The sequence below is a fragment of the Pelophylax lessonae genome (assembly GCF_965119305.1).
Source record: "Pelophylax lessonae genome assembly, chromosome: 3".
Classification (NCBI taxonomy): domain Eukaryota; kingdom Metazoa; phylum Chordata; class Amphibia; order Anura; family Ranidae; genus Pelophylax; species Pelophylax lessonae.
The window spans coordinates 157647021-157666132 of record NC_138770.1 but is presented as its reverse complement, the minus strand read 5'-3'; the positions used below and the strand labels follow the sequence as shown (position 1 = coordinate 157666132).

General features: G+C 43.1%; 1 protein-coding gene across 1 annotated transcript in view; it reads right to left on the bottom strand.

Annotated features, from left to right (window-relative positions):
• The window catches only part of ADI1 (acireductone dioxygenase 1), a 39094-nt gene extending 20342 nt beyond the window's left edge, over positions 1–18752 (bottom strand). Inside the window, exons 1-2 of the mRNA XM_082252389.1 lie at positions 18582–18752; positions 1539–1658 (exon numbers count right to left, since the gene is read on the bottom strand). Coding sequence (XP_082108515.1) covers positions 1539–1658; positions 18582–18701 — 240 coding nt within the window. The 5' untranslated portion in view covers positions 18702–18752. The remainder of the gene's footprint in view (positions 1–1538; positions 1659–18581) is intronic.
• Between the last annotated feature and the right edge of the window lie 360 nt (positions 18753–19112).

Genomic DNA, 19112 nt, shown 5'->3' with positions numbered 1-19112 from the left:
TGACATACCTGTCTTAGTCCGTAGGGTTCAATATTGAGTTGGCCCACCCTCTGCAGCTAGAACAGCTTCAACTCTTCTGGGAAGGCTGTCCACAATGTTTAGGAGTGTGTCTATGGGAATGTTTGACCATTCTTCCAGAAGCGTATGTGTGAGGTCATGCACTGATGTGGACAAGAAGGCCTGGCTCGCAGTCTCCGCTCTATTCATCCCAAAGGTGTCATAGGGTTGAGGTCAGAACTCTGTGCAGGCCAATCAAGTTCCTCCAACCCAAACTCGCTCATTGAGGTCTTTATGGACCTTGTTTGTGCACTGGTACGCAATCATGTTGGCACAAGGAGGGGACCATCCCCAAACTGTTCCCACAAAGTTGGGAGCATGAAATTGTCCAAAATGTCTTAAGAGTTCCCTTCACTAGAACTATGGTGCCAAGCTCAACCCCTGAAAAATAACCCCACACCATAATCCCCGCTCCACCAAATGATTTGGACCAGGACCCAAAGCAAGATCCATAAAGACATGGATGAGCGAGTTTGGGGTGGAGGAACTTGACTGGCCTGCACAGAGTCCTGACCTCAACCCAATAGGACACCTTTGGGAAGAATTAGAGCAGGGGTTGTGAGCCAGGGCTTCTCGTCCACATCAGTGCCTGACCTCACAAATGTGCATCTGGAAGAATGGTCAAACATTCTCATAGACACACTCCTAAACCTTTTGGACAGCCTTCCCAAAAGAGTTGAAGCTGGCATAGCTGCAAAGGGTGGGCCAATATTGAACACTACGGACTAAGACTGGGATGCCATTAAAGTTCATATGCGTGTAAAGGCAGGCGTCACAATACTTTTGGTAATATAGTGTACCTATACTAGAACATCTTGTGGTAGTATCTGAAAAGGCATGCCACATAAATGTCTTTACAGCCCCTTTTCTCTTCTCTTTGGGTCTGTAAGGCAACTTTGTTTTTCTAGCCAAACCCTCTAAGAAAGCCACTATCCAATCCAGGCACTGCTTTGTACATAAATGCTACCGGTCAGGCACTACCATTCTGTTTAACACCTGGGAACAAGAAAAAGAAAGCAGTGTTCAACTCTTGAGTCAGAGCTTACAAATAGCGGAGGACCATCTCTCCCAAAATTCTTGCGACAGTGCTGGACCAATCACCTGCATTGTCACAGGAGAAGAACAGGAGCGAGTTACACATAAGTCTATACCCAGAAGTACATTTTTCTTTGCTTTCACTGGCTAAATGGAGCAGTGGGTGAGCAAAGGAAAGGCACGTATGTCTGCTGAAGGAGAGGGCGATTAAAGCAAACCTGTTGCTTTGCCCTACATGGCCAAAGCACAGTTTTGCTTTAGACTAGGAAACCGAGTATAAAAACTCCATCCAATCTGTCATTTATATTCCAAGCCCTGCCATGTACCACCCAGAGGGAGGAAGTCTACCAGCATCATTATATATCTCACTTGGGAAACACAAATGCACAAAGTATAAAATACTGTCAAATACATCATACACACAAATCCCAGATCCAGCTGCTTACCTTCTGCTCATAATTGGGCAGTGTGTCTTTATGTATGGTGATTATATCCATGAATGTGTAATTATTGTCTTTGCGGATCTTGGCCAGCTCTGGATCACTCTCATAATTATTGGCATCCAACTGGTGGGGAGAAAAAAAACACACAGACATATGTATTGATCTCAGAGGAACAGAGCGGGAGATTTGGATACATTCATATTGGCAAATGTTACTGGAAAAATATAGAATACAGATTTTAAATGTTACCATAGCCTACAGTTAGGATCATGGTTTCCATACACATTACACATAAAACTGATCGGATTACATTTTTGTTATATATATATATATATATATATATTTTTTTTTTTTTTTTTAAAGCTGAACTCTGGGTCTCTCTAAGGTTTCATATTGTAGTACTCCTCCGCCACACTTATTATTTTGTCTGCAGCAGCCCAGGAGGCTAGGAGCACTGAGCAAGTTTTGACTCTCAGGTAGGTTATCACGGACACCAATGATCTTTTTCTTTTCTGCTATTTTTAAAAAGGGAGACATTTGTCCATTTGGCCACCAATTAGGGGCATTCTTTACAGTGACCATCATGCTACTGTATCCTGAGCTGTGGATTTAGTAATTAATGGCATTGGTTCCTCATGATCTGTATATTACATTAGGGGTTCCTTCAGGTGTAAAAGATTAGTAAAAACTGGTCTAGAGGATAAGTTCAATAAGGTCAAATACGTACTTTATTCAGCACTCCCAAAGGCTTCTTCCTCTTCAATTAAGCAGTCCTTCAAAGCCACCACTATACTTATTCAATCACCAAGTTCATGAAGGCAAGTGGCTAACTACACATTTAAAATACCTATATGTGTACGGTCTTATCTACCAAATGTCACTTGCATGGCTCCTTGGAACAGCCATTTTCTTCTTCTTCTTTTTTTTTTTTTAAAGAACACAAGGCATTCACGGATTGGCCAAGGGTGAGAGGCCGGCAGATGATGTCCACCTTGTCATATCACAGAAGGCCTTGTATTCATTGAAAAAAAATAAAAATAAAAAAGGCTATTCCTAAATGGCCAAGGCACTATGCAAGTGACTCTCCCCATTTCCAGCAATAGAGGGGAAGTTGCCAGTACCCCTAAAGAAAGACAACAGCGCTTACTACTTGTAGCAAAGGCTACTACACTGTCCTAGTACAGCAGCCCCAGGGGCCATAGCATTCTGACATAGTAAGAATTGGTTTAACCAAACAGGCACAAAGTATTTAAAGTGACAGGAAAGGCGTTTGTCTTTGAAACGGAAGTTCACCAAAAACAGTAAGTTGCCCTCCACTGCCACATTTGGCACTTTTTTTTTTTTTGGGGGGGGGGGGGGGGGGCAAGTACCTGGTATGGACTTCAGATATTGCGATCCGTGCAGAAGTTAGACCCCTCCTCCTTCCCGCCACAACCTTCTGGGACACAACACAGGTCTCAAAAGACTGCGGGACCATTCACAAAGCGTTGTGCGACTTGCACATATGCAGTAGGAAACCAGCTGTGAAGTCGAAAGAAGCTAAATAATACACTCTAGTGAGGACATTGCTGGATCCCTGGAGGTAAGTCTCCTTATATTAAAAGTTAGCAGTTACAGTATTTGTAGCTGCTGACTTCAAATGTTTTTTGGGAGACTCGTATGCAAAAATACATTTAATTTTTACAGGAATACAAACCTGCATTAAAGGTGTTTATCTGCATGGAGTTCAACGCAATAATAGAGAGTTGGAAGAGAATATTTAAATTGTTTGGAGAAGTTTAAAAAAAAAAAAAAAAGCCATCTTCGTTTCCCAAAGGAATAGAAGAATAGACCGTACTACGATGTCAACCCAGCAATGTCGTACTGTAAATGAGCAATGGTACGAGAGTTCAAGATCTCATTATTTATGGAAGTATTCTTCTTTGCTGCTTATACTGTACTTCTATCATGAAAAACAATTTAGGGTCTGTAGATAAATGTGAATAGAATGCAAACATTTGTCAAAAAAAAAAAAAAAAAAAAAAAAAGAAAGGGGTGTTACTGACCAAATTCCATCTTGCACAGAAAATGACAATCAAAAACACGGAGAGAACATGAGCGGTAAATGATGAAGCTGCCACAGCATCAGGTAACATGGAGCCTCGGCTAATGAGCCATCAAAGGCAAATTCATTTATTAAATTTAGCTGTTCACAGTCAATTACTTTGCATCCCGAAGCTAAAAAAAAATAAAAAAAAAATAGAAGGTCGCAGTAAATCACAGAGACTTTCCAAAAAACATGCACACTTCTCTCAGGGAGACAGATGTCTTATATTTGAGAAAATTATATTTTTCAGTATTTATTCTTCTGCATGGATGATATCCATTTTTTTTTTTTGTTTTTAAGTGAACCGGTCAACCATTTTAAATTGCAAAATGTTTTGTCTTAAAGCAGACACACAATATTCCTACTAGGGATGCCCAGATGCCATTTTTTTTTTGATTAGTAAGAGTACCGACACTTTCGGTTAAGTACTCGCTGATACAGAGTATTGATACTTTGCAGTGTGATTTGCATCCATACAATAAATTGGCGCAATTTCCCCCACCACTCCTGTGTGTTAACCCAGTAAAGAAAGTGAAGCGCCATGAAGAGCAGAAATAGGCAGTTTATTAAAATGTTTTACAACTCACAAGGTAAATAAATATCTAGTCAAATCCATATCTGCAGTGTCCCTGTCCCACCGATGATAGCAAACCACAGTCGCTGGAGCTGCTCACAGGGCTGGAGAAGTTCCGGGACTATTGTGGGTATAAGGCGGAAGTGATGTCCGCTTAGGGGCAGACCGCCGGACATTTCCGCCAGCCCTGTAAGCACCTTCAGGGGCCATGGTTTGCCATCATCGGTGGGACAGGGACACTGCAGATACGGATTTGATTAGATATTTACTTTGTGAATTGTTACAACATTAATTACTTTGGATCCAGACTAGGGATGCACCGAAATTTCGGCCACCGAAATTATCGGCCGAAAATGAGCCTCTCTCATTTCGGCCGATAATGGGTTAACAGTGCCGAAAATAAAAATGGCCGCCGTGGGGAAGGAGGAGGGCGCAGCGCAGCGCAGGGCAGGTTTCAAAAGTCCCGCCTCTGGCCGGCCGTCCGCCTCTTAATAATGTCCCTACTACTCTGTGCATTATGAATGGACATACTAGGCGGGGGGCGGGGAGAGCGGCCGCTATAGAGAGAACTATTGTGATCCTTCACTGTCAGCTCCTCACGTCTATGTATGAATGAGAACTGAACTGAGCTGACACTGGGCGGGGGGGCGGGCGGAGCGGCCGCTATTAGCTGTGACTATGTGAGAGTTTCACTTCCCTGACAGGCACGTATCTCCGCTGACAAGGAAGAGAAGCTCTCACATAGTCACAGCTAATAGCGGCCGCTCCGCCCGCCCCCCCGCCCGGTGTCAGCTCAGTTCAGTTCTCATTCATACATAGACGTGAGGAGCTGACAGTGAAGGATCACAATAGTTCTCTCTATAGCGGCCGCTCGCCCCGCCCCCCGCCTAGTATGTCCATTCATAATGCACAGAGTAGTAGGGACATCATTGAGAGGCGGTGCCGCCGGCCAGAGGCGGGACTTTTGAATGCAGGAGAGGACACCCGAGGAGGAGGACGCTGAGGCAGTGGGGGAGGGGGGAGGGGAGCTGAGGCAGCTTACCAATGCTATTAGTATTATGAGGCATGAGGGGTTAATGTATTGTCACTGCTGGTCACTCATCTATTAGTGACTGACCAGTGGCAGTTAATTAACCCCTTTTGTGCTGCATTAGTGCAACCAGTGTCAGTGTTAATTAACACTGGTTGCACTAATGCAGCACAAAGGGGTTAATTACCTGCCACTGGTCAGTCACTAATAGATGAGTGACCAGCAGTGACAATACATTAACCCCTCATGCCTCATAATACAAATACCATTGGTAATTAAATTAACCTCTTGCCAACCCATCACAGTACATATACTGTGACAGGGTGGCAGCGACAGGTGTAGGTGTACGTCGCTGCCTGTTTTTGGTTTATGTCCCTGTTCTATCCATTTCAAATTTTTTTGGGGGAAAAAGTCATTTTCGGTTTCGGTTTTCGGCCAAGGGCATCCTGCATTTTCGGTTTCGGCCCAAAATTTTCATTTCGGTGCATCCCTAATCCAGACCAATTCTGACACTTCGCTCCTACATGTAAAAATCTTCTTTTTTTTGCTAGAAATTACTTAGAACCCCCAAACATATTTTTTTAGCAGAGACCCTAGAGAATAAAATGGCAATTGTTGCAATTTTTTTTATGTCACACGGTAATTGTGCATTTTTTTGTGCATATTTTTTTTGGAAAAAATACACTTAAACCCCCCCCCCCCCCACACACACACAATATTTACCCTAATTTTTTTTTATGATGTGAAAGAAATGGTTACAGCGAGTAAAAAGATACCTAGCATGTCATGCTTTAAAATTGCTCCTGCCCATGGAATCGCGGCAAACTACGGTGCTTAAAATTCTCTGTAGGCGTAGTTTTAAACGCCTTTATAGGTTACCAGCGTAAGTACGGGGAGATGGGGGTTGCTTTACATTTGTAGCAATATTTTTAGGCATTGAACCTGATATTGGGTTTGCCATTGTTACCGGTAACACCTCCAACACATTTAAGTTGAAAACCAAAGTGTGAGATTAGAGACAATGACCATTCCGGCATCTTTGGTTTGTTTTGTTTATTTGATAATGGGGATGGGAGAAGGGAATGAGTGGGATACTCCTCTGGCTCAACTAGGACACTGTACAGAAAAATGCCTGTTTTCGCTGTCTTGACGCCAGCTGAATGCCAACCAACGCTCCCTGGCGCTTGAAGATACTGTTCTGCTGAACTGTGCTGAAACTTCGACTTTAATCCTCAGATTAACTCAGAAGATCCAGGACTGTAAAGACATTTGACTCCTGACAATGTTTAGCCCAAAAGTCCGGTGAACAGCTCCCTCCAGCCCTTCACTGACTGAGGTAGCTCCTTGTAACTGCTTGTGCTGCTGCAACTCTCAACACTGTACACTGAAAGCTGTATACTTAACTCTTCAGGGCCCAACCGCTGGCACCCCCTCTAACACTTCAGGGTCCTCTTCACTAGGCACCCCCTTTAACACTAGCTGGCTCCTGGATCCCTGGGACCTTCACATGAGTGGTCCCCTCTACACTTCAGGCAGACCCTCAGGGGCAATTCATAGTACTCATGAACTTGGCATGCTTTCCTGGAACTGAACCCCTCTATCTCCACTGGTCCTCGGCAAACTAGATCCTCTCTGGAGCTCAGCTCTCTCTCTCCGGACTCTCAGGCAGCCACCCGAGACACCCGATCCTTCTGACAGGAGGAGAGACAGCCGTACCCTCCCTCCTGGGACTATGCTTCCCACCAAAGACCCTGCGTCATGCGCTCCCCTCAAACTTATACCCACTCCCAGAATCCTCTGCGGCATAATCTGCCTTCTGGGGTAGATACCAGCCTGAAAGGGCCATTGATTGGGTTTCCTCCACTGTCCAATGAGAATCCTCTCATGGAGCCAGTGGGGAGACTCCCCTCTCAGCACTCAGACCTGGGAGACATTACAGCCCAGCTGAAAATCATGGCCCTGCTGTTAGGCAGCCAAGGCCCACTATACTTTACCTAGCACCTACCTGTAGGGTGCTACACATTTTATTATTTTTATTTTAAACAAAATGTTATCTTTTTTTTTTGGATTAACTTCATTGCCCTCACAAGGGATTAACAACTTCCCTTGTGACAGTATTTGCCATGACAGGTCCTCTTTATGGAGAGATCTGGGGTCTATTGGACCACAGATCTCTCTGGCATCAAATACAGCCGATTAGACACAGATTGTTCTGACCGGCTGCTTTTCTGGTCTCTAGTGGCCAGGTAAACAAAGAGGCGGAACCGGAAGGGACGACATAGCTATTTTAGTAAATGCCACTTTCACACAATGCAATGCTTGCCAGAATTGCATCACTCCCATGCGATAAGATTTAGGTGTGGGGAAAAAAAGGGTCCTACAACATTTTGGTGCAAAATGTGGCCCCTTTTTCCCCGGAATCAAAATCGCATTGTATCGGTGTGAACACCCATGCGATACGATTCTGTCAAGCTTACTACATTTTGCAATCTGTTTTGGGGTGTCGCTCATGGAACATTAAGCCCCCGTTCACATTGGGCAGATTTGACATGCAATTTGACATATCAAATCGTATGTCAAATCAGAGCCTATTCCTGGCAACGTCACTGTCCGAATTGGTGCAACCCTGATTTTGCGGTGCCGCACCGATTTCCAAAAGTAGTTTCTGCTCTACTTTTGGTGACTTCAGGGCGATTTCAATAGACATCTGTGCATGAATCTGTACAGATGTCTGTCACATCACCCCCGAACTCGCACTGACCTGCGAGTTTGAAATCTTCCAAGTTCAGGTGAACGATTTCAAACCTGCCCTCAGTGTGAACTGGTGCCGTTGCCGGCATTAGGTTTTGATTTGACATGTGATTCGACATGACAAATCGCATGCCAATCGGCACAAGGTCAACAGGGGGCTTCATGTTCCATAAACAATACCCCGAAACAGATTGCAAAATGCAGTTCGCTTGCCAGAATCGCATCACACGGGTGTTCACCCATGTTGCAATGCAATTCGGTGTGGAGAAAAAAGGGTCCCACAACATTTTGGTGCGAATGTGATGCAATTTGACCCATACAAAATATATGGCTCAAATCGCATCGCACAGACATCACATGTGATGTGCACAGGAATGCAGTGCGTTTTTGGTGCTAATCACATCTGGCGTTCAGCATGCACCAGTGTGAACCCAGGCTATGTTCCATGAACGACACCTCGAAACAGAACCCAGGCTTAAAAAAAGCTATGGAATCAAAAACGTCAAAAAACGCCAGTTAGCAGCGTTTTTTGGCATTTATCAGCGTTGGGAGCGTTTTTACAGCTGAAAAACGCCACTCAAAACCCACTAGTTTTAGTTTTTTTTTTTACAGCCAGAAAACGCCCCTGTCAAAAACTGCTGATAACAGCCTATGTGTGCGTGGACACATAGGATAACATGCTGGGGAGTTTACTGGCTGCAGAAAAAAACATCTGATGCCAAAAACAGCCACTGTAAAAACGTCCAGTGTGCATGAGGCCTGACTGTGTTGATGGGGAAATCGATTGATTTTCTTTCTTAGAACCATGAACGGCTTTACAGGAAGAGTGCATCATATTGCTGATGATCTTCTTGGAAAAAAATAAATAAATAGTCTAAATCAACCTCCCTCTCCCTTTTACTCCAGAGGAACCTTTGAAATAGTTGTCAGATATTGGAGAACCCCTGCTAAAACCAATTCAATTGGAAAAAAAATGCCCCTTTGAGAGTGGTCAGAATGCTCCCCTTACAGACAGCCAATAAGAACATGCTGCTGACTCAATGGCACTGACCCTAGAACTCGGCAAGCACTATCAAATATGAGGTCAATCAGCCACAGCTAAAGGAACCCCTAATAACCTCTGGAGGAACTCTAAAGCTGGCCATACACTAGCTGAAAAATCGTTCGAATACATTTTGGAAAAACGAAAAATCGGGCGTGAGAGCAGACGATCGTGCCATCATGTAATGACCGAATTTCGAACGATAAATAATTCAACGGACGTTTTCCGTTCAGTCTGTCACATATGCCTAGTGCAAACAGTTCGGCCGAGAAACACATTCACCTTTCAATTTATTGTTCGTTCTGCAGAATTTTCAAAACTGTTCGTTAGATTTTTCGGCTCTAAAAAGTTAAAAACAATTTTCTATTTGTGCCCAATAATTGGACGAAAAATGAACGATCGGACCAAATGACAGATTTTCGAACGATTTTTAGCTAGTGTATGACCAGCATAAGTTGCTCACAGAACAATGGTTGAGAAAGGCTGGTCTAAAGGCTTACAGAGCTGAAACTTACTGCTAGAAACAGCAATAACGAGTAGAAACTATTTTTTTGGCATCCCCTGGGGGTCCCGATTCTGGAGCCCCCTCACAGCTGCTTATTCTGCCAGTATTATAATCCACCACTTTTACTTTCACTAGGCTATTATAAATTTGTTATTGCTAGAACAATAGTGATTTTCTTAAAAAAACAAAATACATGGCTTAAGCCCCGGTTCACACTTGTGCGAGTGCCGGGTTCGCATGTAATGTCGGAGCGCACTGCTCCTTCATTACATGCGATCGGCTGTGCGGTGCGAGTTTAGCCATACACTTTGTATGGCTAAATTCGCACCGCAGCAAACACGCACAGGGACCCTTTTTGGAAGCCGCATCAGGATCGGATCGCACAGCGGTTCACACTTGTGCGATCCGATCCTGTGCGAACTACACGATTGCACTGCAATATGTGATCAAACTGGGGGTGTCGTTAAGATTACATTGACACCCCCAGCGTATCGCATATGGCAGTGTGAACTGCCGGGGGTGCGTGTGCGATGCGGGAACAGGCTGCGGATTCGCAGCCTTCCCGCATCGCATAAGTGTGAACCGGGGAATAAATAAGGATGGTAACAGCAAAAAACAAATGTACACTACCTTAGTGAACTATGTCTCATGTCGTGTTTGCCTCGGCCAGTGTTTCTTTTTTTTTTTTTCCTCGATCAAGACACCCTTTAGAATTCTGCACAATTTCGAGGCACACCAGGTGGTGTGTCCGAGCACACAAACACTTTTTTGTGTTTGCATGGGGGTGCCATAAAGAATTAATGGAACCCGCTTCAGCCTGCAAAAGGCAGTGTATTTTTGTGCAGTGTGGAAAAATTGCAATTTCTCACGCATTCCCACACCACACCTGGTGTAAACAAGCATTAAAATGTAGTATGTGAGTTCTGTGGTCAGTAGGTTGTGACGCAGTGTTACCTTGTACCTGTAGAAATATGTGAGCTTGCTACGGGAGCACCCAAGCCGAGTCACAGCTCCCTGTGTCCATTTAGAAATGGAGCTGCAGTTCGGCCCTACCCCCTCTTCTCATTGGCGAACTGACTTTGATTGACAGCAGCGGGAGCAACTTGTGCCGCTGCTGTCTTAGCCAATGAGGAGGGAGAGTCCTGGATGGCTGAGAGAGTTGTGGACATCGCTGGATCGAGAAGGGGCTCGGGTAAACATTAAGGGGGCTGAGGGAGGCTGCTACACACAGAAGGTTTTTTATCCTAATGCATAGAATGCCTACATATTTATCAGAGCACATGCCTGTTTTGCACATTAAAAAAATATATAAATTTTTAGGCCTGATTAAGATGAGTTAAAACCACCAAAACATTTAATATTTCCTAAAAACAGAGACCCTGGAGAATAAAATAGTAGCAATTTCAATTTTTTATGTCACATATTAGCACAATGGTTTAGCAAGTACAAATTAAAAAAAATAAAATAAAAAAATAAATAAAAAAAATTCGCCGGCTGCCACAGGACCATGAAAAATGTTAGTATTACACTCTGTTCAATCTCCCTTAGACTAAATGAGCATAAAACTGTATACGTTGGAGGGTGGGGGGGGGGGGGGTGCAGATTTAAATATTATGGGCTAGTCCGCAATTCAGCTTTAAGAATATTTAAAGTTCACTGCCTTTTTTCATTATAAACTGATAATGTAGAGAGGATTTGAAATGCATTGCTTTGGCATAGCTCTACATCTCTCCATTTTTAAGATCTATTGCAACCTCCCCCCCTCCTTGCCAGTGAAGCCACACATACCATTTGATGGCCAAACATAACACATGTAGAGGTCAGGAAGCTGTGGTCACCATTTGCAGATTTGGGGATACAGATCTGAGGTTGCCAGTACAATCTGGGGGTATTGATACAGTAGGCCACTATAGCATGCGAGAACCCTCCTCTGGGTCCCTTTAAATACTGTATCCCATCATGATTATAGCACATAAAGCCTGAGGTCTTTATCGGTTTATAAAGAACAAAATGAGCTGCATTGTCTTGGCACTTATTAAGAATATTTCCTTTGCATGAGATTAACACATGACCAGACCACACTCGTGTGATTATTAATGCGTCATCTATTTATAGGAGCGATTCCCTCTCACTCTGGCTCCAATTGCGTTTTTTGTTCTATGGTAAAATACAAAACGCCGGCCTTTAAAATGGAAACAAACCTTTACCCAGCTAATTGGTTCTGAACACAGCAATAAAAATGTACAGTACTCCTATGCAACGTTTGTGTATGTATGTATTCAAACTGGTAGCACATCCATGGTGCAACTGTGCAACTGCAAGAACACATTGCCATCCAAATCACTGAGCCTCTAATAACACTATATGAATCTCATGTATTTTATGGTATAGCACTCACAGAGTGATAACCACAGAGACTGGTAAGCTTAAGTCCCATTAAAGAAGAGGTACTACCAGAAGTTTTTTTCTTCTCTGCTCACGGTAGCTTCACCCCAGGCTGAAGCCTAATTTATGGGTGTTTCAATGGGGGAGTAGTCAATGCTGAAGCCATTGTCCCTGCTTCATTCTGCAGCCCAGTGCCTCTTCTGCTGCACCCCTCCGGCATCTTTCTTGTGCCAAAAACCTCATTGTACTAAAAGGAAACTTGGGACCAAACCCACCCACCAGCCATTGAAAAGCTGGGTAAGCTGGAAATCACTGCAGTAATCAGCACTACTACAGAGTAGTGTACGGCCACAAGAGGAGTTTGAACACCCCGCCAAACGCAATGCATTCTGCGCCGGCTGGGCAAAGCTAAAGCATAATACCCCTACCAATTCACCAAAAAAAAAAAAGTGTACAAAAAATAAAAACAGGAGACAAGTTTTTGGCAAATCCTTTTTTTTTTTTTTAATAAAGTGTCCCACAATGTAAATCCATCGTAAATAACTCCACCAGCCACACTGCCTGAAAAAAAAAAAAAACACTCCACCCTTTAGAATGGCCACACGCCGAATGCCTCCTCCCCACTTTGATAGTTATTATATTAGGTAAGGGCGGGGCCACCTGGCAAAGTGCGAGCGGCCGTCCAAGAAGGCCGAGCGTTTTTTTTTTGTTTTTTGTTTTTATTTGGGTTGGCGGTGCGGCAAGCGGAGTGACTGATGATGGATTTACATCGAGGGACACTTTTAAAAAAAATTTTGGGTGAATGGGTAGGGGTACTATGGGAAGAGACCCTTCGGCATGGGGACAAGGTGCTTTGGGGTGGGGGGCAGAGCTCACCCCCCCCTCCTATTCGGACATGCCCAGATAAAAGGTCTGGTATGGATTTTGGGGGGGGGGGGGACCCCAAACTGTTTTATTCTGTAATTTTTTAATAGCCGGGTGCCAGCAATTTAAATGTGATTTGACTTGTTTTCTTTAGTAATATCATTTTTGCTGCAGCATGTTCTATACACAATACAGATGCCCCACTTCACAGGCAGACTAAGGGGACCCCCCAGGCACTAGATTTAGAGGAATTTTCTGTTTTTATTGTTGTACTTTAAGTACCATTAAAATCACTGCTCCTGAAAAAAAAAAAAAAAATATTGTTTTAAAAGAAAAAGTATGGCTTTTGGTGTTTTTTTCAATCTATAATTACCTAGGTGAATGCAGCATCGGTCCTATGCTGCATCTGTCCCCCGACGCTCTACACTGAAAACTGAGCGATCGAACACTGCTGATCACTCGGTTCTCACAGCTCCCTGAGCCGCGAGCTGCTGACTGTCGCTCACTGGAGGGCTGGGCTGTGGAGGGCCAGGGAGCGCCTGGCTAAGGCTCTCAGCAGCTCGCTGAAAGGCTGAGCCAGGTCAGTCCAGGCACCTGCAGATTCAGACTTCCATTGTCTTGATGACGCAGTGTCTGGACTGACTTCTGTGACGTCAGCAGAGAGCGGACTTCAGCCTGCTCTCTGCTGAAAATGGGTCACAGGAGTGTAGAACGAATTGCACTCCTTTGATCCATAGAAGTACAGCCAAATGAGCTTTGACTATACTTCTCCGTTGAAAAATTATTATTTTTTTTTAATTGATACATGTCCCCCAGGGCAGTACCCGGAACCTCATACCCCTTTTATGGCCAATTACTTGCCTTTACGCCGTCAAAATGGGAACTTTTGATTTTTTTTTTTGGCTCCCATAGACTTCAATGGGGTTCGCCGTTTGAGTTAGAATTTTTTTTCCCTGTTAGGGAGTTCTGCTGCGAACCAAAAAGGGGGTGTTCGGCCCATCTCTACTACAGAGATATTCAGAGTCCTGTGCCCAGTGGCTTCACCTCTGCACACTGATCATTGGGGGGGGGGGGGGTCACTTACTTGGCACTGCCACCATTTAAAATATGCCTAGTATCTTTTTAATGGATACAAGGCGTTCCCTAATTAGCCAAGGTGGAGATTGTGACATTACTGCCCCTCCACCTCATCCAATTAGAGAACACCTTGTATTCATTGAAAAAAAAAAAAAAAGCAGAAGGTGCTCTGTGAATGACAAAGTGGTGCTGAGCGACTGCCTGTGGTCAGTGTGCAGGATATGGATATGGATGCTCATAGTGATCACTGTAGTAGCACCGACTTGTACAGCAATTATGAGCATTCCCAGCTTCCCATTAGATATGCATAGCTACATTGTGCTAACCTGGACCAATGCAAGTAATATAGATCATAAGATACTTCCTAACCCTCCTGTATTGAATTGGATTGTAACTGTACCGTCTTCCTTTATTGTAAAGTCCTGGTCAAAATTGTTGCTGCAATATACAGTGGGGAAAATTATTATTTGATCCCCAGCTGATTTTGTAAGTTTGCCCACTTGCAAAGAATTCAAGAATCTATCATTTTTATCATAGGTGTATTTTAACAACCACATTACTGGGCACTTTCACCCCCCACCTACCCAGACAAATTTTCAGCTTTCAGTGCTCTCACACTTTGAATGACAATTACTCATGCTACAATGTACCCAAATTAAATTTTCACACAAATAGAGCTTCCTTTAGTTGGTATTTATTCACCACTGGGTTTTTTTTGTGATATAAGCAAAAAAAAAAAAAAAAATATTTTCTACTTTTAGAATTAATTTTACAGAATGTATTCTGCTACATGTCTTTGGTACAAAAAAACAAAACATCTTGATAAGTGTTTGATAACTGGTTTGTGTGAAAGTTATAGATTCTACAAGCTATGCTACCTTATCATTGAAAATTGATCAATCATGATGTACTGACTGCCTATCTCATTTCTTGAGACTCTAAAAATGTCAGGACACTACAAAAGCCCCTAAATGTCATCTTTTTTGTAAAGATGACAGTCCAAGGTATTTAGTAAGAGGCATAGTGAGTTTATTGAAGTTGCAATTTTTTGCCCACAATGGTTTGGAAAATGAAGATTTTTTTTTTTCCCCCCACAAATTGTCATAAGTTATTTCCCATACATGGCATAGGTAAACTTGCAATCACAACCCAAAATATTTTCTGCTACTCCTCCTGAGTATGGCAATACCGCATGTGTGAGACTTTTACACAGCTTGGCCACATACAGAGTCCCAGCATCCAAAGAGCACCGTCAGGCATTCTAAAGGCATAAATTACACATTTCATTTCCTGACTACCCATCACATTTTTTAAGGCCCTGGAGCACCAGGACAATAGAATTACCCACAAAATGTCCGCATTTTGGAAAGCGAACACCGCAATGTATATTCTGGGAGGCATAATGAGTCGTTTGAACATGTAATTTTTTTTCCACAAGTTTTTCAAAAATGCCGGGGATAAAAAATTAACTCATTTTTTTTTTTTTTTTTTTTTTTTTTACACAGTTGCTAATTTTTTTAAATATTTCTACCACATAGCATGTGCATACCAAGGAGGACACCCTAAAATACATTCTTCTACTCTTGCGGAGTATGGCGATACCACGTGTGAGGCTTTTCCACAGCCTGGCGACATACATAGGACCAACATCCAAGTAGCACCTTCAGGCTTCTAACACATAGTATGTACATACCAAGAATTACACCCTAAAATACATTCTACTAAGCAACAGGTTAATATAAGAAGAAATACTGTCCCAGCATAGGCAAAGCAGCCACCCAGAGGAATTGTCCAGGCAGCAGGCACATAGTCCAAGAGCAAGCAGTTCAGGTGGCAGGCAAAGGCATGGCCAGTTAAGGTTGCAGGCAAAGGCATGGCCAGTTAAGGTGGCAGAAATACTCAGTGAGTAAAATAAGTATTTGGTCCCCAAACAACATATGACTTAGTACTTTGTAGAGAAACCCTTGTTGGGAAGCACAGAGGTAAGACATTTCTTGTAGTTGGTGACCAGGTTTGCACACATCTCAGGAGGGATTTTGGTCCACTCTTCTTTACAGATCTCTAAATCCTTAAGGTTTCTTGGCTGTCGCTTGGCAACTCAAAGTCAGACTGTACCTTTAGCATAGAAACCGCTCAAAAGCATCATGTTTCCGCCTCCGTGCTTGACTGTAGGGATGGTCATAGTAAAGTATTTTTCTTCCTCCAAACACAGTACGCCTTACCTCTGTGCTTGCCAACAAGGATTTCTCCACCAAGTACTAAGTCATGTTTTGTTTTTAGGATCAAATACTTATTTTACTCACTGAACTGCAACTCAATTTATAACATTTGTATCATGTGTTTTTTATGGATTTATTTGATATTCTGTGTTTGAATACACTTTTGTTGTACAAGTTATATATTACCATATATAATGTAATATTTTTACTTACATTTAATAAAGATCTATTGTGGGAAAAAAAAAAAATATTCTGTCTCTTTTTTTTTTTTTTTTTGTTAAATACACCTATGATAAAAAATTATAGGCCCTTAATTTGTTTGTAAAAGAGGCAAACTTACAAAATCTGCAGAGGATCAAATAATTATTTTCCCCACTTTATAGCCTAATATTATAATGTATATATTATAAGGGATGAGCTCAGATGTAGGTTTATCCTAGTTTGAACCCACCTGAGCTATCCCACTAGGAAGCTGTCAATGCACAGAACCAATGGTACAAGGTGCACAATGGGCATGTGTACATGTGCAGTGCAGGGGTGAGGGCAATTAAGATTGGCTATGTGCAGCAACAGCTTCCTGGCAGTATAGCTCAGGTGGGTTTGCACTAGGAGAAATCTTCCCTGATTTTGCACTAGGAGAGGAACACATCTGAGCTCATCACTAACAACAACAAAGAGCTTTTAAGCTTTAAAGAGGAGCAACTCCACATTTGTTGTACATTGATCACCCAGAGGGGATCATATTTTTTACATTGCAAGGGATTTTAAAATGATTGTAAAGTCTCTTTAAAAAAAAAAGCAAAAAACAAAAAAAAAAAACATATTATATTCACCTCCTTGGTGCAGTTTGTTTTGCACAGAGCAGCCTGGATCCTCCTCTTCTCGGGTCCCTCGTTGCTGCTCCTGGCCCCTCCCTTCCATCGAGTGCCCCCACAGCAAGCAGCTTGCTATGGGGAGACTTGAGCCAAGCTGCAGCTTCGTGTGTCCATTCAGACATGGAGTTGCAGTTCGGCCCCACTCCCTCTCTCTCCTGATTGGCTAACTTACTTTGATTGACAGCCGCGGGAGCCAATGGTGCCACGGCTGTGTCCCAGCCAATCAGGAGGGAGAGTACCAGACCTCCAGGTCCAGGAACTCGTAGACATTGCTGGACAGAGAAGGACCTCAGGTAAGTATTAGGGGGTGCTTGGGAAACTACTATAATAAGAAAGTTTTTTTTATCCTAATGCAAAGAATGTATTAAGATAAAAAACATTCTGACTTTACATCTCCTTTAACAAACTTTGTTACAGATTCCTACCTGCTTCCACTCTGAAAAAAGGGTTGGCTGTTTCACTATTGTGTCTTTGGATACTATTTCTGAATGGGGGGTGACTTTTCATTATTAATCAGCTGATGCAATTGCAGTGTTCCAATGAACAAAAGCTGCACAGTTTACATCCCACTAGAAGAAGTGATTAACCCTATAAAGCATCCCACCAAAAATGAAAATCCTATTGCAGAGGATGCCTAAAATCTGACTTGTATCTTAGTGCAGACTTCTGGGAAAACAGTGAGCCAATCACACAAGCAGGAAATGACATTTCTGGGAGCATTCTGCATAGGGCTGCACCAATACCGCTTTTTAACCGGCGAGTATGAGATTGAGTACTGACACTTTCGGTCAAGTACTCACCGAAAATGATTACTGATACCTTTGTGGCGTGATCTGAGCCCATACAAAACAAATGAGCTCATATTGCACTGCAAAGAACTGCATGCAAGATAAACAGGAATGCGGTACAATTCCTGTCTAAATCGCATGCGGTTTACTACACTGCTCGTGTGTGTACCAAGGCTGAAGTCACTATGACAAACCTGGGCTCACCTTCCTGTTGAAACCACGTGCGATTATTTGCAGTGCGATTTGAGCCCCATTCATTATATATGGGCTCAAATCGCACCGCAAAAGGTATCAGGGCATTTGCATTAATATCGGCACCGATAATGGTATCGGTGCAACCCGAGTTCTGTATACTATCTGTGTACCGAACACCTCCAGGTTGCCCTTGAATTTTAGAGAAAACTTACAGCACTGCAGACTGAAAATAAAATATACAATTCCTAATAACAATAAATGATAATAATGGTTTGTATAGCAATTATATACACTATAATCTTTTTTATTTGCTCTTGTGTTTTCCCACAATAAGTGGGGTAACCTGCACTGTTTGTCATACACACTCCAATCTTACACCACCGCTTTCATATTTGTATTGGACAATCCCACTGGTGGGTCACCTCTATCAGTTCTTTTTACAATGTACTCGACATGAAGAGAACATTGCTGTGTGTATGGCTACCAGATTAAACCTGAATCTTCCAATCAGATCAGCTGCCTTGGCTGGACAGATGAACACTTGTACAGAATCAGGTAAAGGAGCTCTTTATGTATAGGAAGTGAGTCCTCACCATGCCCTGTGACAGCTCCCTGACTCCCAGCACACATTGCAGGCAGCCCTGCTCTCTCTCACCTTGTGGTAGAACACTCTCAGTGCTCGCAGCTCCGCCACTGACACTGGCTGGTTAGGCTGCAGCCGGTGCTCTCTCCTCTGATCCTCATCAGAGTCATCCATGTACCAAGCCTGCACCATGCTGACTGCTCACCACCTCCACCAGCACAAGGACAAGGAAGTGACGTCAGCCACGAGGTGGGCGGAGACTAAGCAGTAAACACAGAGCCTGGGAGAATTAAAGGGCCAGTACCCTTCTGCATCTCTTTCAGCTCAGCAGAGAGACATGCCTGCTCCAGGATAGAAGAGTGGGCAAGTTACAGCACTATCCCGGCCTAAAAGAGATAGGATTGCCACCTCTCATCCGTTTAAACCAGGACACATATTGATTACACAGGTTCTGAGTCTAATATAATGCATATAAGGCACCAGGCGAGTTTAATTACCATTAAAAAGTGTAAAAGACATCTGTTTACATGTAGAGGCAGCTGGCAAAAAGGAAAAGTTATAAAGTAACATAAAAGGAAAAGATTGCAGCGCCTACAATAGATT